At 53.2% G+C, this 19,941-nt stretch overlaps 2 protein-coding genes across 2 annotated transcripts in view; one reads left to right on the top strand and one right to left on the bottom strand.

Moving 5' to 3' along the window:
* The window catches only part of Abtb2 (ankyrin repeat and BTB domain containing 2), a 166,073-nt gene extending 151,359 nt beyond the window's left edge, over positions 1 to 14,714 (top strand). The window contains exons 7-17 of the mRNA XM_048360228.1: positions 373 to 474; positions 2,276 to 2,372; positions 2,658 to 2,793; positions 4,349 to 4,578; positions 5,872 to 6,050; positions 6,425 to 6,530; positions 6,725 to 6,827; positions 7,241 to 7,331; positions 11,742 to 11,810; positions 12,354 to 12,467; positions 13,415 to 14,714. Of these exons, the coding sequence (XP_048216185.1) occupies positions 373 to 474; positions 2,276 to 2,372; positions 2,658 to 2,793; positions 4,349 to 4,578; positions 5,872 to 6,050; positions 6,425 to 6,530; positions 6,725 to 6,827; positions 7,241 to 7,331; positions 11,742 to 11,810; positions 12,354 to 12,467; positions 13,415 to 13,612 (1,425 nt within the window). The 3' untranslated portion in view covers positions 13,613 to 14,714. The remainder of the gene's footprint in view (positions 1 to 372; positions 475 to 2,275; positions 2,373 to 2,657; positions 2,794 to 4,348; positions 4,579 to 5,871; positions 6,051 to 6,424; positions 6,531 to 6,724; positions 6,828 to 7,240; positions 7,332 to 11,741; positions 11,811 to 12,353; positions 12,468 to 13,414) is intronic.
* A 16-nt stretch (positions 14,715 to 14,730) lies between these two features.
* The window catches only part of Nat10 (N-acetyltransferase 10), a 36,021-nt gene continuing 30,810 nt past the window's right edge, over positions 14,731 to 19,941 (bottom strand). Inside the window, exon 29 of the mRNA XM_048360227.1 lies at positions 14,731 to 18,795. Coding sequence (XP_048216184.1) covers positions 18,678 to 18,795 — 118 coding nt within the window. The 3' untranslated portion in view covers positions 14,731 to 18,677. The remainder of the gene's footprint in view (positions 18,796 to 19,941) is intronic.

Genomic DNA, 19,941 nt, shown 5'->3' with positions numbered 1-19,941 from the left:
CAGATCTCAGCCTCCTGAGTAGTTAGGATTACAGGCATTAGCCACCGGCTCACTGGTTAGAAGGCTTCTAATCCCCAGTCATTTGTACCATCCGCAAGTACTTTTTCTAGTTCTGTCTTTCTCTGAGATAGCAAGTGTTTCTCCTCTACCATCTTTTGCCCAGGATAGACATTACTAATAGAATCACTATTCTTTTCCCTTGAGCCTAATCCATATAGTGCTCCAAGCAGACATTACCTATCAAATGTGGAAAGTGCTTAAGTTGACTCCTGTTCAATATCACTGCAGGAGAAACTGCTTATCCAAAGTTCCAGTGCTCTCTGCTCAGGGATGTCACCTACCCAGGAAACAGTGATGACTTGTGTTTTCCAGGTTCCAAGCAACTCTCCCAGACACCCCTCCATCCACCCGGACAGCAGGCACTGGACCTCACTGACATTTGCTGTACTGCACGGACACATCTCTGTAGTGCAGGTGAGCTCTGCCAGGTTCACAGCTAGCTCCCCAGCTTCCCAGGTGGGCTGGGCTCCAGCATCGCCACAGGCCCTTGGGGGCTGGGGGGGGGTAGCTGCCTGGAGTGAGAGAGGGTAAAGGCCAGCTTACCTGATCAACACGCAGGAGCAGCCCACGCCTCTAGCCCCAGGGAAGGGCTTGGTATAAGGATACATGAGGAATTGTGAGAAAACAGACCTAGGTCCAAACATCTCTTCTTATAAGTCTTGGCCCAGCTGGGACCAATGTGGGTGCTTGGTTTTCTAACCTTCTCCCTACTTTCTGACCCTTCACTCTGCTTCCTCATGAATCCCAATAGCAAGCTGGCTCTCTATCATGGCACTCTCCCGGGTTCTTCCCTTCCCCCTGAATAAGCCTGGTCCCTCTACTTCCCAGTTCCTGAGAGAAGACAAGATGACACAGCTTCCCTGTTGAACTGAGCAGCATCGTTCCCCACCCTGGCCTAGGTAGCTGTGGCCACCATGATGGGTGGGGAGTGGATATTTTATAGAAATTGAAGCTGTGGGCAGAGCTGCTTTCCACATGTCACTTAGATCCCAGTACTCAGGACGGACACACACACACACACACACACACACACACACACACACACACACACACTACACTACACTTTCTGGAGTTTCTGCAGTGGTCGTCTCTGAGGACAGGGCTCACATTGGCTAACATGGCTGTCAGTATGGCCTGGCCTATGGCAATATCATGGCCATTGCCCAGCAAACTGCTGCATCTTGCCTGCTCTGCAGTTACTGCCCACCTGACGGGCTGCTCAAAGTTTCAACCTCAGTGCAGTCAGGGCTGTGGGCTAAGCCCTGGGCTGGGCTGGCCCAGAGCCCAGTTTTTCCTCCCCACAGGCCTCCACCCCCACAGCACTGGCACTGGGGCAGTCGGTAAGGACCAACTGGTTTCTCACCGAAACCAGCAGCCAGCCATCTTCCATTCCCCACACCCCACAGGGGAGCTACCAGGTCACCTGAGTTCCTCACACCTCATCTCCAGGGAGATGAGGAGCCGCTGGGCTGAAGGTCACTCTCTCTAGTCTCCACTAGAGACTCCACAGGGTGGTATGCAGATACCACCCTGCCACCAAGGTAGAGCATGGTCCAGCCCAGATATAGCCATTTGGTATCTATGACTGTCTTTTTTGTCCTCTGGCAAAGCCTGGCCTTGCTGAAATGAGAAGGCACTTGCTGTCCCAGACAGCCCTCCCTTTTTTTTTATAGCTCTTAAATGTGTCTAGTAAGGAGCCCAAGTGCCACTGGTGATCGAGTACACAGTGTGTTGGGCATTTGTTCCATGTAATCTTAGAGAAATGGTAAGGCAGGCCTTAAGTTCCATTTTGCAAATGGAAACAGAGTCTCAGAAAGAACTACCACACTGGGTCACCCACTGCCCCAGCCAGCACTGCACCATACTCGTTCTGACTGATGCCTGTCACCTCCCAGGGCCTTGTTCCCTCTGTGGCTTGCAGATGCCACTCTGTTTTACCCATCTGCTGAGTTCTGCAGGTCACTGAAGCTAATTGGGGGGAAGGGGAGATAGCATAGTGGTCCAGAACTACAAGAGTGGTGTTGAAGGTTCTAGAAATTTTGAGCTCTAAGAATAAACAGGAATTTGCAAGGGCTAGTTTATTGGCTGCCAGTGTGAGCCATGTTCTAGTCATGTGTCTGAGAAGCATTACAAGTCCTGTCCCCAGGAGCCACCTCAGGCTGGTCCCAGACACTCCCTGCTGTGTTAAGTGCTGCCCTTCCCCCTGCCTCCCTAGTTGCTGCTGGACGCTGGTGCCCATGTGGAGGGGTCAGCAGTGAACAGCGGCGAGGACAGCTATGCGGAGACGCCCCTGCAGCTGGCCTCTGCAGCTGGTAAGTTCACCCACTGCTGCCCTGCCCAACAAAGGCCTCTCAGCTAGGTCATCCACTGGACATTGGGTCACATGCCCCCCTTTAGAGACCGTTGAGATACCCCTTCCAGGAAGCCTGAGCACTTGCCCACATCCCTGCCATTACTATATCTTCTGGGCCAGGAGCCCTTCCTTCCTCCTGAGGGACACAGCCAGACTCCTTCCTCCATCTTGCCTCCACTTCCTCCCCTGAGGGACACTGAGCGCGGGTTCCCCGATGCCTTAGCATTGCCCCCTTTGCTTTCAGGGAACTACGAGCTGGTCAGCCTGCTGCTGAGCCGAGGTGCTGACCCTCTCCTCAGCATGCTCGAGGCCAACGGCATGGCCTCCTCCCTCCACGAGGACATGAACTGCTTCAGCCACTCAGCTGCCCATGGCCACAGGTACCTGCCTTGGAAGGTCCGCCCTTTGTGACTGTGGAGCACTGAAATGAGCTCAGGGAGCCTTGACCTGTACTCCCCACAGCAGCCCAAGGGGTGGACCAGAGGCCTTTCCAGCTGCCAGAGCCTGGGAGGGCCTCAGCCAGCATGGAGGCCTGTCGATTTTGGGTGATAGGCTGCTTCTCATGGCCTGGTGTCTGAGTCCAGACAGCCACAGCAGATGCCAGGGCTCTATCAAGCCTACATCCCCCTTGTGTCTAGTGCTGGTTCTCCAGGGTCTGTGGGGGCCTTGGAGCACCCCAGGGGTTTCACCACAGCACATGGCTGGCTCGTGAAGAGGCTCCTGATGGCGCCGCAGGAAGTAACATGTGACTCCAAGAGCAGATGGTGGAGCTGCCCAGCATTGTGACAGGGAAGCAGCCGACTGAACACAGGGCCATTAGGCAGTGCTAGGGGGCAGAGGGAAACGAGGGAAGAGGTTACTAGAGGACACAGCAGGGCCCAGAAAAGAAGGGCTGGTGTGCAGGACAACAACCTGCAGTCCAGAGGCTCTTCTCACCCCATACTAACCTTCCCGCTGCGTCCCTGCTCCCGACCTTGCTCCTGGGCCCTTTTCCATCCCTGTGCCCCATGCTCATACACCCAAACCCACTCCCCACAGGGCTCTGCTCCACTGTGTCCTGTGTTTGCCTCTCTGTGGCCTCTCCCCGGTTTGTTCCTCAGCCTCTCATTGTCCCATGAGACAATGGGACTCTAGAGATAGGCACTGGCCAGGCTACCTTCCTGTGCTGCTGGCTGGCATACACTAGGTACTGTGTAAAACTCCAGGTAAAGAGCTAACCAGCCCCTTGGAGATAGCCATGGGTTCTCCACAGCCTATAGGAATAGGCTGTGAGCTTGGGAGGTATGTAGAGGGGTCCAGAAGGGTGACTTGGCCCTAATTGGACTGAGCCCCCTCCCCCATCCCAGAGCCACAGACCACAGAATGTGACAAAAGATCCTGAGGCTGCCCTAGCAAGCCATGACACCTCACATCCCACTGTAGGGCCTCCCAGTACGTGGGAACAAGCTCTGCCAGGCTCAGTGTTGTAACAGAAGTAAGTTCTCCATAGCATTCATCCCCATTCCACCCTGTCAACACGGGAGGGGGACGTGGGGTCTGCTGCAGTTAAGGAACGACAGGCGTCTGGCCCCGAGGGCATTGAATGCCTGGGCATCAGCTCTCTCCTAAGGACACACAGAAGTTGGGGCTCCAAGAGGTAGAAAAGGCTGTCAGAGAGTCAGAAAGCCAGAGGGCCAGGGCCTACTCACCCCACAGCCTGATTCCTCAGTAATGCCAAAATGGCAAGCAGGCCCTTGCCCCCTTCCCTGTCTCCTCTGGGTGTCTGGAGATGGAGATCCTTGAGAATTCTGGCCCACCTGACTAGGAAGGGGAAAACAGCCCCTTGAACCCTCCAGTTCCTGCAGCAACCCATGTGAGCGATGATAGCTCAAGTGGGCACTGTCTGTCTGTCCTGGGAACTCTAGGCCTCATCCTCTTTCATGTCTTGGTCCTCAGGAATGTCCTAAGGAAGCTCCTGACTCAGCCGCAGCAGGCCAAAGCAGATGTGCTGTCCCTGGAGGAGATCCTGGCAGAGGGAGTAGAGGAAAGCGACACATCCAGCCAGGGCAGCGGCAGCGAGGGGCCCATGCGGCTGAGCCGGACCCGCACCAAGGCCCTGCAGGAAGCCATGTACTACAGCGCTGAGCATGGCTACGTGGACATCACCATGGAGTTGAGGGCCCTGGGTGAGATTGCAGTCATACACACACATATAATGTGTCACAATCTCTCCTCACTAGGCCGGAGAGGGTCAAGCACCCGCGGGGTAAGATGGAGGCCACAGGACAGCTGAGGATAGGGTGGCAACTAGGACATGACTGCCTCATGACCCAGCTAGAGATGCCCCAGGCGGTCCTCAGTAGTGACACATCTTGAGATCACCACCCTTGGTCTTTGCCCCCAAGCCCCCGTCTTCCCAGGTGATAGCATAAGATTGTGCACTAGGGGTCTTCTGCAGTACCCCAAGGATTCCTACGCCATGAGTCAACATGTCCAGTTGCTCAACTGACATCGTCCTCTTTAGATCTGCAAGTCTGTGGACGTTTTTGTGTGTGCTTTCACAGAAACTTCTAGGACAAACTTGGGGCAGCTCTCGTTATCTGTACCTCAAAGAATCCCACCAAGTCTCATTTCCCACTTTCCTTCATGGGTTGACTCTTACAGCTGGCAGAAAGAATGGGCACAAGGCCTGGTTCCCTGGGAGCCCCTTGGGATCCATGACAGCAGTGTTGTTTGTCACCAGCCAAAGGCACAACCCCCACTTCCCTGGCTGAGCCACCAGAACCACAAGGCAGCCTCTGCTATAAAATGGGGACAACCTCCTACCTACAGCCAAGGAACCCACAAGGCTGACATTGCCCCCATCATTGTGTCCCTAGGGAATGCCATCATTGTACCCCAGGTCTTTTAACTCTGCACTCAGGCTAGGGGGTTAAAAGTCATCACTGTAATTATCAGGATATACCTGGCTTTGTCATGAACTTCCCACAGCAGCTTGAAATGACTCTGTGGCCCCACTGACACACACTGGGAGCTGACAAATAGTCATTACATGCCCTGGATGTGAGATGACACACACAGCTGGGTGCTAGGAACTCCTTGTGATGGGGTTTTGTTCAGGTTCTTATCTAGGATGGGGGGGGATCTATGTGTTGTGGAGTTCTCTGCAGTTTCTGGGTACTCAGGGCACTTGGTTTCTCAGCAAGAGAGCCAGCAAGAGAATAAGAAACTCCCCAGGCCCGGCTGCCCATTTTTAGCCTGAGGATGCCCTGCCTGTGGCGAACGCCATTCCTTCCCCCATTTCTGGCACTCCTCTGCCTGCCTGACAGGCCCAGCTCCAGGACTCCCACAGCTCCACAGGGAATGGTCACGCAGTGTGGGATGTTGGCGCAGTCTTCTTGGGTGGGGTGGGGGCATCCGGCAGCCTGTGGCTAGAGCTGTGTGGGGTTACTGACAACTCTTCTTCCCTGCTGGGCCAGGCGTCCCCTGGAAGCTGCACATATGGATCGAGTCCCTGCGGACCTCCTTCTCCCAGTCCCGGTACTCAGTGGTCCAGAGCCTCCTGAGGGACTTCAGCTCCATCAAGGAGGAGGAGTACAACGAGGAGCTGGTGACCGAGGGCTTGCAGCTCATGTTCGACATCCTCAAGACCAGCAAGGTGAGTGTGAGCCAGCAGCCCGGACCCTGAGCTCAGGGAGGCCGCCGCCCTCACCCTGACCCTGGCCCAGACACATGGATTGACACTTGTGGGTGGTCTCCCTCGTGGACAGACACCCAATACTGTGACTCCCAGGCACACAGGCTCACCTACAGGCAGAGGCCGGGGTCTGTCTGGGCTGGAGCCCCGCCAAAAGAGCTCTTTGGAGCTGGTAAGAAAGCAAGCCTTTCTTTTGCTGAGCTAAAAGCAGCAGGAACAAAAGACAGCGGCTGCTCTAATCCTGGTCTGGACTTTTGAAAGTAGCCTGGTGCCTCTCTAGCTGTAAACAAAAGACTCAGCAATGCACTGACAGCCTTCCCTGCGTCTCCCCACAGAACGACTCCGTCATCCAGCAACTGGCCGCCATCTTCACACACTGCTATGGCAGCAGCCCTATCCCCAGCATCCCAGAAATCCGGAAGACCCTGCCTGCCAGGCTAGGTGCGGCCTGTTCATACCCACACCCACCACACCCCATGTCCCCAGACTCCCCTTTGCCTTTCTCCCCATTCTCTAACCTCCTCTCCCATTTCCAAGTGCCAAGCCAGGCCTCAGCCTCTCTGTTCCTCACCCGTTTCTCGCATCCCCAAGCTCGTGGACCCCTGGGCCATTTCCTCCTCTCACCCTGTCCACAGATCCTCACTTTCTGAACAACAAGGAGATGTCAGATGTATCTTTCCTCGTGGAGGGGAAGCTGTTTTATGCACACAAAGTCCTGCTGGTGACTGCTTCTAACAGGTAGGCAGCTGTGGAGAACAGTCTTAGTCCCCCAGAGACACAGAGGCAGTGGCCTCTGGGCTCAGAAGGCACAGCTTGACAGAGGGCCCAGCAGGACAGGGCTGAAAGGGCAACAAGGAACTCTGAGGACCAGCTCTGTCCTCTCTGTGACTGCTTCTGATCATTAAAGATATAAATGTTCCAGAATGAGGAATCAGACCACACGCATCAGGTCTCTGTGGGTTGGGAGGGCCGTGGGGACAGCTTAGTTGTCACAACCCAGGATGATGTAAAATGTCCAGTTATTTTGGGAAGACAGCATCATTTTTAAAGTGTCCTGTTCCAGCCACTGGCTGGGTGATGGATCATGTTGAGATCACTCAGGAATAGAGCAAAAGTTACATTCCACCTCCACCTTGTCTGCTTTGCTCCAGGTTCAAGACACTGATGACCAATAAATCAGAACACGATGGAGACAGCAGCAAAACGATTGAGATCAGTGATATGAAGTACCACATCTTTCAGGTGGGTGGACTTTGGCGCCCTACCCTTCCCCCAGGGAGGCCCCTCTGCCTAGCCCACCTTTGGCCCAGTCTTCTTAGCTTAGGGGCCACTGCATTGGTCATAATCCTCCACTCTGTTCTCTAGGGAACACTTGTAAGGGTGTTTGAGGCCAGCAGCCTCAGACAGATGTGAAGGCAGCACATAATGTGTGGGCCTTTGTCTTCGAATGAGTTCCTAGCAAGTAAGTGTCCCTATCCATGCCTCCCACCCCCAAACCTGCACCTTCACAGGTGCCCAGATAGGGCATGTGCTCGCCTCAGTGCCACTGGGAAGAGCTAATGCTGGCAGCACCCTCTCCCCAAAGCATCAAACCCCAGCCACTAGCCAGGCACAAAGGGTGAGGAGGCCATCCTGACTGCAGAGGAATGAGCTCGGGGCTGTGGGCTATCGACCTTGAATGGGTAGGAGGTGGAAGCTCCAGGCAGGGCAGCTGAAACAGCCTTTCCACCAAGTGGCAACTGTGTGTCCCCAGGCCTGAAAGAGGAGCGGGATTGAGCCTTCAGGGCAGGCTCAGAGGCAACAAGGGGTAGAGGGTGCAGGGACTTGCTTTACTCAGGAGACAGTGATATCACAGACGACTCGGAGTCCTCACTGAGCCACCATCTAAATCTGCTGGCTTCCTCTCCCTCCCTGCAGTCATTTAGTTTGCATCTGGCCACTTATGGGCATGGTCAAGACAACTGGAACCAGACACCCTGGGTTTTTGAAACCCTGCAATAGTCAGGAAGGATGAGAGGCTCTGGTGATACAGGAATGGGCATGGGCCCCAGACACGGAGCTGTGGCAGCCAGGCTGCAGCCTTGAGGAGGTATTCAGCTATAATTTTGGGTGCTTCGCCACTCATTGAAGCCACAGAGCATATCTTGGTTCTGTGGTATATTATTGCCCCTCTTGGAGAGACTGAGATTCAGAAGTACAGAGAAGTTGAGTCATTTACTCAAGGTTACACAGTTGGGAAGTGACATTGTGTTCTCAAACCTGTGGCTGATCGAATTTACATTTAGAGAAGTGAGGAAGAGCCTGGAGCCAGTGGCTTGTGCCTGTATCCCTAGCTACTCAGGAGGCTGAGATACAAGGACCTTGTTTTAAAGCCAGCCCAGGCAGAGAAGTCCATGAGACAGTTACTCTAATTAACCACCAGAAAATGGGAGTAGCGCTGTGGCTCAAAGTGTAGAGCAGTGATATTGAGCACGAAAGCTCAGGGACAGTGGCCAGGCCCTGGAGTTCAAGCCCCATGACTGAAAAAATGAAGGAAGGAAAGAAGGACTGAAGAGGATATGGTGGCTACATGGGGACTTGGAGCTGCTGAGGGTCCAAGTGAGTGCTGACAGTGACCTGGACTGGACATTGGGACCTGGACAACAGATGGGGCATAAGTGGGAGAGGCCCAGGGTCTGTCTAAGTGTGGTAGTCTCTCTTCTCCCTCTTTCCCCATCCCTTGATTCAAACAAACTCCCTAGGGAAGGGGCAGGTTGTTGTTGTTGTTTTTTTAAACTTGTTTGGCTAAGAAGCCCAAAGTCCAAATGAGTTGGAACATGAGGTGGAGCCATGCTCTGGCACAGGAGGCAGGCCCCAGACGGTGGCAGGGATTGGTAGAGAGTACAACCGTGCATGTGCATGGGCAAGCAGGTGACCACTGCCAGTAGGGAGATGCATGCTCATTTGTCTGCTCACCTGAGGGGCCAAGGGAGGACATCAGAATCAGGATAGACCGAGCTGCCCCTGTGACTTCTTGGGGATGGTGGGGAAGTAAACAGAGGCAAGAGGTTTAACTTCATGGCACAAAGGTTGGCCCTTCTCTTGAGCTCTCACCAGCATCTCTGCCATTTGGGAGTGGGGGGTATAGAGAGACGGAGAAGAACAGACAGAGATCTCAGAAACCCTTGATTTCTGGGATCCCTTGGTTTAAAATCCTCAATTCATGATCAGTGCTCCCTAGCAAAGCCCAAGGTTTTGGAAACGTCCCTACCTATCTCCCCAGCTTGCGCAGCACTGAGGGGCGAGAGGGGGAGGTCATTCTCATCTGTTTGCTGAGGGAAACAGAAGTCCAAGGAGACACATAATACAGATCATCAAAAAATGGATAATTAGGCAATTCAAAGTCATTTTTAAAACCAGGAAATACTTTAATATACCCAACCCAATGTAATTCAGATATTATTTCAACTTGTAGTAGATGTAAGAAAGTGAGATACTATTGTGTGTGTTTGTGCACACATGCACACAGCTCACGTCAATACTGAACCTTGCACTTGGCCTGGGCACTGTCCCTGAGCTTTTTCACTCAAGGCTAGCACTCTTATCACTTGAGCTACAGCTCCACTTCTGGCTTTTTGGTGGTTAGAGATAAGAGTCTCATGGACTTTCCTGCCGGGGATAGCTTCAAACCACCAGCCTCAAATCTCAGATTCCACGTTAGCTAGGATTGCAAGTACAAGCAGCACCCAACTAGAAATTAAGATCTTTTATGCCATTACTTTCAACATCTAGTGTGTATTTTTTGACAGAGTACATCTTAAGTCATATGAGTCACATTTCCAATGCTCAGAATCCATGTGTGGCCAGTGGCTATTGTATTGGATGGTGCAGGTCCCCTTTGACTAACTAAACCTAGGCCTTTAAATAGCTCATGCCTGTAATCCTAGCTACTTAGGAGGCTAAGATCTGAGGATCATGGTTCAAAGCCAGCCCAGGCAAGAAAGTCCATGAGACTTTTTTCCAATGAACCATCAGAAAATCAGAAGTAGTACTGTGACTCAAGTGGTAGAGCAGTAGCCGTAAGCCAAAGAGCTCAGTGACAGTGCCCAGGCCCAGAGTTCAAGCACTGTGACAGGAAGAAAGGAAGAGAGGGAAGGAGGGAGGGAGGGAAGGAAGGAAGGAAGGAAGGAAGGAAGGAAGGAAGGAAGGAAGGAAGGAAGGAAGGAAGGAAGGAAGGAAGGAAGGAAGGCCCGCCCAGAAGGGCAGCCCAGCCTCCCCTCTGGACATGGCTTGACAGTCTTCATGTCCTCCCTGAAGTCTGCCTCCTGGTAGCCCCTTCACGGTGGCAGGAAAGCCTGTAACCTTCCTCTGGGAGTAGGCCCAGCCCCATAGGCAGCCTTCTTTAAGAAGGAGGTGACCCACACATGATCAGGACTCTGCAAAAGTCACCCTCCTCTGCTCTTCTTAAGGCTCTGAGTGAACCATTTTTATCTGGCTTTCTACAGAATTTTATGCAATCTAGTGGCCTCAGGGAGATCCATGAAACCACTTGTGGTCAGGCCTTGCCAAACCCAGCCCTCAGGAAGGGAGCTGCGACAGCCTGGATCCCAGACCCGACCAAGGCCATCCCTTGGCAAAGAATCCTGACCCACTCATTTCTGCCCCAATCCTAGACCAGGGACATCTAGGGTCTCAGCTTTTGCCCAATTGGCCCACTCAGTGCCTGGCCCATGGGGACTGAGGAACCAAAGCCTTGCCCTGCCTTAGGCTTGCACCGAGGGGCGGGGCAGGAAGGCCCTCATCATTCAATGATAAGATACAGCAAATGCTCTAATTGGGGCTGAGCAGGCCTGTAGGGCCTCAGGTCCCAGTGAGGAGAGGCTGAGGCACCTGGTACCTGGATAAGGCCAGCAGTTGATCTTTCTGCTAGACCCTCTGGTGCCGCTCCAGCCTGAGGCCAGCCCCAACAGTGCCCTAGGCTGGCCTGAGCCTTGTTTACCTAGCTTCCTGCCAGCACCTGGCTGGGCTGTTTCTCCAGCCAAACAGAGTTGTTTTTCTATTTCCAAGCTCCTGTGTGATGGCAGAGTTTGGAACTTAGGAGAGCTAAATATAACTTGCCCCTTCGTGAGCTACTCTTTTTGGTGTCCTGGGAGCCTCAAGCAGGCCTGGCCAGGGAGTGGCCTTCAGAAGTTAGCCGGTTAGAACGCCATGCCTTGAGAAAGTCAGCTACTTCCCCACTCCAGATGGCTATAGAATGTTGTGTTTTGGTTTGAGGACCGGGTCTCCTTATGGAGCCCTGGCTGGTCTCAATTCTCAGCCCTCAGCCCTCCAAGTGCTTGGAATACAGGCGTGCTCCACCACACTCGGTGTTGAATTTAGACAAAATAAGCATCGAGTAGCATGCTTCCAGGTAGGGCAGGTGGGAAGGGCTGAGAGAGGCCTGAGAGACTGGAAACCGCTGTGTGGACCTGACCCAGTCACAAAGACAGGAGTGGTCTCAGCGCTGGAGAATCGGCATTTGAGAGGCTCAGTGGAACAGAGGAAGCAGGGGGAGACGTGGTGTTAGGGGAACAGAGCAGCCTCCCGCGGAGCAGCTAGAGTGGCACACTGGGGCCACATGTAGACCTCAGCCCGTTTCTGTGTGCATTCACACGGGGCCCCTTCCCTCCACAGCTGATGATGCAGTATCTGTACTACGGCGGGACAGAGTCCATGGAAATCCCCACCGCTGACATCTTGGAGGTGAGGCATGCCCCCCCCCCCGCCCCCTTCCTGCAGGCCATATGCCCTCTCAGAAACAGCATTTGAAGGGAGAGAGGGAAGAGCGGCCACCTTGGAGGACCCCCTGGTGCATGCATAATGCTTTTTCCCATGAGAGTAAAAGGAGAGCTCTGAGACAGGGACTGTGGACACCCGGCCTCCAGGGCCACACTGACACATTAAGGGACGACCTAATGGTGAGGGGAAAAGGCTGGGCCTCATGCTCTCCTCCTTATTGCTGACCAGGGCATCTGGGTTCAGAAGCTCATGCCAATGAAGCCTTGTCAGTTACAGCTCAAGACCTTTTGAGGTCAGAAAGCCCATTTTGTGTCTCCTGCTAATACTGATGGCCTAGAGCAGAGATGAATCAAGGTCATGGTCGCTCTTCCTCAGTCAGGATCAGCAGCATGCTGGGCCTGAGCTGGGGAGAAGCAGTGTACACACGCTTGGGAGCCTTCCCTTGCAAGATGTCTGGGCCACAGGCCTGGCCCAGAGTCCCCAAAGCCCACTTTGCCTCTCTCCCAGCTGCTGTCAGCTGCCAGCCTGTTCCAGCTGGATGCCCTACAGAGGCACTGTGAGATCCTGTGCTCCCAGACGCTCAGTGTGGAGAGCGCCGTGAACACCTATAAATACGCCAAGGTGAGGGCTGCCCCCCTCTCCTCCCCCGCCACCTCCTCTGGTGAAATACGACTCCCAGGGACCAGGGCCTGCTTCACTGCATAGAGGCAGCAATGGGCTAAGCCACCTGGATGGCAATGGGGGTTTAGCAGCTCCCGCTGGAGCAGCCATCAGTGCTGCCCATTGCTGCCCAACTGTGATGTCCCCAGCACATCCGGCTCACTGTCATTGCCTCTGAGCCATGGCACTGGGGACTGCCGAGCCGCGCTCATGTCCAGCCCTCAGGAGGGCGTCCACTTCTTCCCCCACCTGCCCCTCCGCAGCAGCCTTCTCTAGCTCAGAATGACACTGCCATCTGCTCAGACTCACACCCCGCAAAAGTCCTATTTGATACTTAAAAACCTCCCAGCTAAGCCATCCCCCTCTGAAACATATCAGTTTTTCCTCTTCTGTCTCCACTGTCCCTGCTCTGCCATGCCCTCCCGTCTCAAGGAGTTGCATCAGCTCCATTCCTACTTCCAGGCCTCCCCCACTTCAAGCCACAAGGTTTGTTCAACAGTACAAGACAGCCAGGCACCAGTGCCTTCCACCTGTAATGGTAGCTACTTGGGAGGCCCACCCTTAATCATGCTTGCCAAGACCCCCAGGGTCCTAAGCACGTCTCCCCTCGCTTGACCATGCCACTGCAGCCTGAGCTTTGCCAGCTGTGACAGTCTCCCACTTTCCCAAGTCCAGCCCTTTGTCTTCCTCAGCAGATGTCCCCAGGCTCTGAGCCACCCCACTATGCTAGGACTTGAGCTCAGCTGGGTTCCACTTGCAAGAGATGCTCAAACAGATGGCCAAAAATGTGGCAGCAAGAGGTGGACAGGGAACACCTCCTCTGGGGCAGTAGCATGCAGGGGTGGGGACAATTTCAGACTGGGTTGTACAGAAACCGTGAGCCTCACCCCTCATCTCCCTGCCCACAGATCCACAACGCCCCCGAGCTGGCCTTGTTCTGTGAGGGCTTCTTCCTCAAGCACATGAAGGCCCTCTTGGAGCAGGACGCCTTCCGTCAGCTCATCTACAGTCGCAGCAGCAAAGTTCAAGGCTTGGATCCACTGCAGGACCTGCAGAGCACCCTGGCCGAGCGTGTGCATTCTGTCTACGTCACCTCCCGAGTGTGAGATGGGGGCTTCCCTCTAGGAGCCAAGCTCCTTTCCCAGGGCGCTCACCACTGGTGATCTATCCTTGGGTAGACAGATGCCCGAGCCTGTTTGCCCAATCGGTGATTGGCGAGGCAAGGTATGGCCAAAAGGTGACCTCTGCCTGCCACTGCATAGAATTTGCACCTGGAGGACCACTCTGTGGCCCCTGCATGTCCAATCCCTCCAGATGCTCAGCAGCAGGTCTTGACCTATTGGGGCTCCAAGCTCACCTCACCCAGCAGAGGCTCTTGGGCATGTGGGCATCCCTAAGAATGTATGGAATGTCATCCTCTCTGCACCCCAGACAAGTGAATGCAAAAACTTCTTTGCTTTCCTAAGCGTCACAGAGGAAGGCTGCCTAAATCAGGTCGTGCCTTTGAAAGGCCTAACCTAAGGGCCCGGCACTGAGTCTGCCTACCCTCTATGGTACAGCTGCTCTCCCCCTTCAGGGCTGCTAACTTTGGTCTGGGCTCTTGAGCCTAGGGTGCAAGAGGGTACAGCCCAGTAGTTTGGGGGCCTCAGCTCTTGCTGCTGTAGCTCAGGACTTAAGGGGTGGAACCTGGAACCTCAGGCTGGACTTTGGCCGCCTGTGAGCTGGGGCAACAGCACTTTCATGGTCCCCCAGCTGGGCCTTGAGTGCAAGGTTCTTTTAACCCAGGACTAGCGAGAGGGTCACATTGGGACTGGAACCTTGGGCATGGAAGCCCCAGCACTGGTGGGAGGGAAGGTCTAGAAGAGGACCATCACCCCCCTAGTCTTGGCTCCCCACCAACTGGCCTGTTTATAAACTGGACACTGGGACAGCATCAGGATAGCTTGCTCTGGGTGCAGTGTGGCTGTATTCTAGAAATTATTTATTCATCCCAAGAACTGGGCATTTCAGGAGGTGTCTCTTGGGTCACCTTGAAGCACCTCCCCACCCCCAGGGACTTACAATCTTGGAAAATATTTTCAACTAGTGCTTGAGATGGATGTACAAAGAATAGGTGTTATTTTATTGCTGTAATATTGTATGATACTGTAACATTGTCACTGTAAATGTACCATGGTTTTATTAACAATAAACATAACAATGACCTCAGTGTTCCCAGTAGAGGGGTGCTTGGAGTTCAGAGCTGGGAAGGGTCCCAACAGGAAAGGACTCAAGAGCTGATTCCATGCCCAAAAACCTGACCTATGCTGTTCCACCTGCACTTCTCCCCTACCTCAGCCTGACCCAGTCCTTCACTGGGGTTAATGTCCTCACCTGATGGCTGATGGACAGGCATGGACCACTGGGCTGCATGGGAGCCAGACAGGGGAACAAGGCAGTGCGCAGGGCTTTTCTGACCTCTGTGCACAAGCACTCCATGGGAAGGCTGGGATTGGGGAGCTTCTTAGGTGTTTATAGACCCAGCCTGATACTGCCTGGTCTGTGGCTTTGCTGAGCCATGGCTGGATAGGTCACCATGGAGACTCTGGCAGAGGTAATGGAGTATGGTGAACCAGTTACTCAGGCCAAAGGTTTTCCTAGACACTTGTAGTTTCTGGTGCAAAGTCATACAAATTTTATTTAAAAGCTTATTTCTAACGTCACCAAAAACCTAACCAAGAGTCAGTAACATGCCAAGCACTTGAGTTGGAGAATCGTGAAGACCTCCAGAAGCTAGTCTGAAGAACAGCTGAGGTAAGAGCCAGGCAGAGTGGACTGAGGCAGGCCTTGGGGCCCTGGACCCAACTGTGAGGGTCCCGCAGCGTGGACCACAGTGCCCTCTGGGGGCCGTGGGGCAGAGGTGCGCTCCTCACAGCGCCTGGTAAGGGTGGAGGGGAGCCTTGGGAACACTTGAGGTCTGGAGTGGCTGCCCTTCAGGGCTCTAGGTCTTCCTTCCCCTCCCGAGTAGGGGGGCTGCTCGCTGCCCAAAAGGCAAGATCTAGTTATGTTCTGGCTACAGATGGGGCTTGGCAGTTTGGGAGATAATTTGGAGGGAGGGAAGTCCAAGGAGGTAGGGAGATTAAAAGGGGCAGCCCCCTCTAGGCCTGTCTCTACTGGGAATATGATCTTGAACAAGCTTTTAAAACAATTAGCTACTACTTAGGACTGTAAGGGGCTCCTCAGCTGCCAGCTTCAGGCGACCAGCAGCCAGATGGACTGGGGCAGGGCCAAGGTAACTTCTCACAGCACTTGAGTAGCCAGGGCTGAGAGCATCAGTGCACAGGAGGGTCATTTGCTCTGTGGGCAGTGACCCCTTATTGACATACAAGGTCCAAGAGCCTGAGAGCCTGAGCCTGGGCCACCCAAGCAAACACTAACATGGAATTTCTCCTCTTGATGCTTTACTCTCCTTTTCTCCATTACCCTTCCTCAAGTCAGGTGCAGGGTGGTCAGCTTTTCTTTCACCAGAACCAGGCAACTCTCTGCCAGAAACCCTGGTAAGGTCTTTCCCTGCCCCTTTGCAGGGTCCCTATGATGTGTAACCAGCTGTGTACAGAATCAAGGGTGTCCCCAACCTAGTCTGAAACCAGCCATTCAGGCCCAGCCTTCCAGCCCAGCAGCTTGTGTATTATAATGGTCTCAGATAATAAGCCTACACTTGTGTGAGGTGATGGACTTACTTCCACTCCTCTGCTTCCTGCCAGCATCAGCAGCCTCCTTTGTGTCTCCTCTCTCTCAGTCCTCTGGGATGGCCAGCAGATGAGCAGGGGAAAGCAATGAAGCAGGCCATCACCGCACCAACCCCACCCCCCAGCCTAGAGGTGGAGAGGTCATTTACAAACTCCCTTTGTTCAGAACTCTTTAGCTCCAACCCCATCCTAGTGACAGCATGCAGAGCTGGCCCATCTGAATTCATTTCACAAGTGGCATCTCCCGAGACAGTCAAGCTTTACAGATGTTCACTGTCTGGGGCCCAGATGGTGAGGCCTGGGGGAGGCATGCCCTTTCAGGTTTGAAGGAGACCCAAGATCACAACACAAAATGCAGAGGTCTCCAGAGAACACAGGCTTTTGAAAGAGAAGAGTGGGACATTTGCTTCCTTTATGTGTGCAGAGACTACATCTTATGCCAGGACACAAAGCTGCTACTCAAGACGCAGAAGGTCCAACTGCAAAGCATGTGCTCCACTATCTTGTGGGACTCTTTCTAGCTCAGGCCAGTCCTGTCAGGCTTTTGACAGCTGGCATGCCAGGGACCTACTGTGTGTCAGCCACTATCCTGAGTTCTGTTTTTCTCTACCCTGCTCTCCCCACATCTAGGGGAAGCACTGGTACCGCCACCCACAGGTGGACAATGCAGGCAGAGTGAAGTCACATGCCTATTTCAGCCTATATTCTGTTGCTATAACAGAAAAGCCTGGGTGGCTTATAAAAAAAATTCATTTCTTATAGCTTTGGAGGTGGTGAATCTAAAATCAAGGTGCTGCACCTGACGCAGGCCTTGCAAGTCTGAGGCATCTCTAGGTTAACTGGCTTTTCTAACAGCCACCCTGGAGAGAACCCATTCATCCAGGAACACATTAGCTTACTAATGGAGGCAGAGCCCTCTGGACCGTATCACCTCTTAGAGGTCCCACCTCTCCATACCTAACAATGGGGATTGACTTTTTATTTTTGTTTGCATAGTGAATCAAATAACTTCAACTTGAGTTCAGGCAGGGACATTCAACCACAGAGTGCCACAGGGAGGGGGCACAAAATCCACAGAAAGTCAGAATCCATGCACTCACAGGCAGTCTACCCTCTGAGCCCCCTCACCTTAATGCAGAGCAGAGCCAGTGGACAAACATTAGGGGTGACAGCACTGCAAAGGGTCCACCTAGAGGAGCATATGCTTGAGAAGCTTCTAGCAAACTGGCCAGCTCTGACCTCCTGAGATTTGGATTCTGCCTTTTGGCCACACTCTCCTAAGAGAAAATAGCCAGTTGCTTTCCCATTTCTCCTCAGCAAACTGTCCTGCAGACCCAACGAAGGACCCATGTAGAAGCAGCAAGCAGCAGCTCCCGCAAAGGCCTCAACACCGGGGTCCTGATTGTCCTAGGGACCAACCAGCACTGGCCTGAGCTTCTCCAGCTGGGATGAGTACCAGGAGTGGCGTGTTTAGTAACTGTGGTCTAGAACCTTCTCTCTCCTCCAGCTTTTTGGGGTTTTTTTGCTGGCCCAGTTTACACATGAGTACTGGGCATGGATATGTCGCCACAAGACACTATCAGACAAACTCACATAGGTGTGAACCAACAAATGGGATGACCCTAATGACCTGGCCAGGGGCCACCTGACTTCCAGCCACATCATGCCTCTCAAGATGCCTACAGCACCATCCAGATCTGCTAGGCTTCCTATAGGCACCAAGTTGGCCTTGTCAACCAAGACCCACAAGAAGAAACAGGACAACCTTCACAGATGTGGATTTCATGAGAACCTCAGGCAAATGGTCTTTCTAGGATGTTATTAAAAATAGACTATCCCTCCCATTTTCTCAAAAGGATAACATAATAGGTCTTAGGGACTCAGATGTTGTACTCGAGAGTGAAGGCTCAAATTTTTCTGGGGTGCTGGGGGCAGGACTGGAACAAAAGCCACCTTTGCAGACCCTGGGGTCAGCACACACCAGGGGCCTGCTGAGCCATCGGCACAAGGTCCTGCAGCCCCAGGCCTCAGGGTGTGGAGGCAAATCCATGAGGAGACCTGGCGGTCTATGGCAGCCTCCAAGCAACACCAGAAGGCTGTGCAGTTAAGGACCTGAGAGGGAACAAGAACCAGCAAGGCTTCCTCGTGTGTGTGAGGGAGGCTGAAAAGCTGGCCTTATGGGAAAAGAGGGCCCTGAAACGAAAGTTGGGAACATCGCCATGGCAATGCAGAACTGTGCCCAAGCATCAAGTTCTAAACAGACCTGCTGGGGAGTGCCTGCCTTCAGCCAGTGGGCCCAGAGACAGACAGCCAGACAGGCCTGTGGGGAATCCCTGGCTGGCGCCTGTGTTCACTGGGGCCCTTACTGCTGTCACCCAAGTCCAAGGTGCTTCAGGAGGTGAGAGTGTCTCCTCGTGGCTTGGCCTGACACCCAGGTTTTGCACTATTTCTTCCATTTCAGCTTCACATCCATTTTCTTCTTTGAATCTCTGTTTCTCTTCAACTTCTTGTTATGTTTGGGTTCTTGTTTAGCTTCCAGCTTCCTTTTCTTTTCACTGGAGCTAAAACACAGACACAGACACATACAAAAAAAAGAATAGACAAACAATGAAGCGGCCAGATCTGAAACACCGCTCAGGCTGCTCTGCTGCTCTGCAAAAGGGTCCTGAATGACTTGAGAACGCCTCGTCAGCTCTGTTCCCGGTGAACGTGTGACAAAGGCGGGCATGGCACCAGGCCCAGCTCCTGCTCTGGCAGAGCTCTGAGCATGGAGAGGAATGCATAGAACTCAGGCTCTCTTCAGTGCTGTACACACTCCCCTCCTGAGACCAGAAACCCAGAAGCAACACAACAGGGGTTCCTTCTACTACTTACCTCCAGTTACCTGAAAATCAGACATGGAACCCCAATGACCCCATGAAAGTATGTCACATAGACATGAGATGTCGAGGAAAGCCAGACGTCCTTTCTGACATGCTGTTGCTATTTTATTTTTCTGAAGTAAACACCGTAAGAATGTGGAGAGCACCTGGCCAGTATGACTCGTGACAGGCTAGGGCGGGGACTGCTCGGCAAGCAGTGCCTTCCTGTAAGGAGCCCTGAGAGGGGAAGGGCTCCCTCCCTGGCCCTATGCCCTGGGAACTGCACCCTGGAAATGGGACACCTAGGGAGGAGGAAGCCATTCAACAGAAGCCACTATTACATAGAATACTTCCCAAGGAAAAAAAGAGAAGGTTTAGGTAAGGCTTCAAAGAGTACTTAATGACAGAGTGCTAAGGCTCAGTGGTAAAGGGTTTGCTGCTTGTCACGTGCAAAGCTGTGGGTTTGCTCACCAGCAACACACAATAAAAAACAAAAATATCCCACTCGATGTGTGTGTGCACACGCGCGTGAGCCAGTTCCAGGACTTGCACTCAGGGACTTGTGTTCTCCCTTGGCTTTCTCATTCAGGTACTGTGCCACTTTAGACATGCCTCCAGTCTGGCTTTTGCTGGCTACTTGGAGTCTCATAGACTTTCCTGCCTGGGCTGGCTTCAAACCACAAGTAGCTAAGATTATAGGCATGAACCACCAATGCCTAACAAACATCTTTAAACCTTCTGTTTTTAATTCTTTGCAAAGAAACTAGCAAGAGATATGACTTGGCACACACAGTCACATACACGTGTATGCGCACGCATGTATGTGTGCACACATACACACTCCAC

This window comes from Perognathus longimembris, chromosome 13, assembly GCF_023159225.1.
Source record: "Perognathus longimembris pacificus isolate PPM17 chromosome 13, ASM2315922v1, whole genome shotgun sequence".
NCBI classification, from domain to species: Eukaryota; Metazoa; Chordata; class Mammalia; order Rodentia; family Heteromyidae; genus Perognathus; species Perognathus longimembris.
This window is presented reverse-complemented; position numbering and strand designations above follow the sequence as displayed.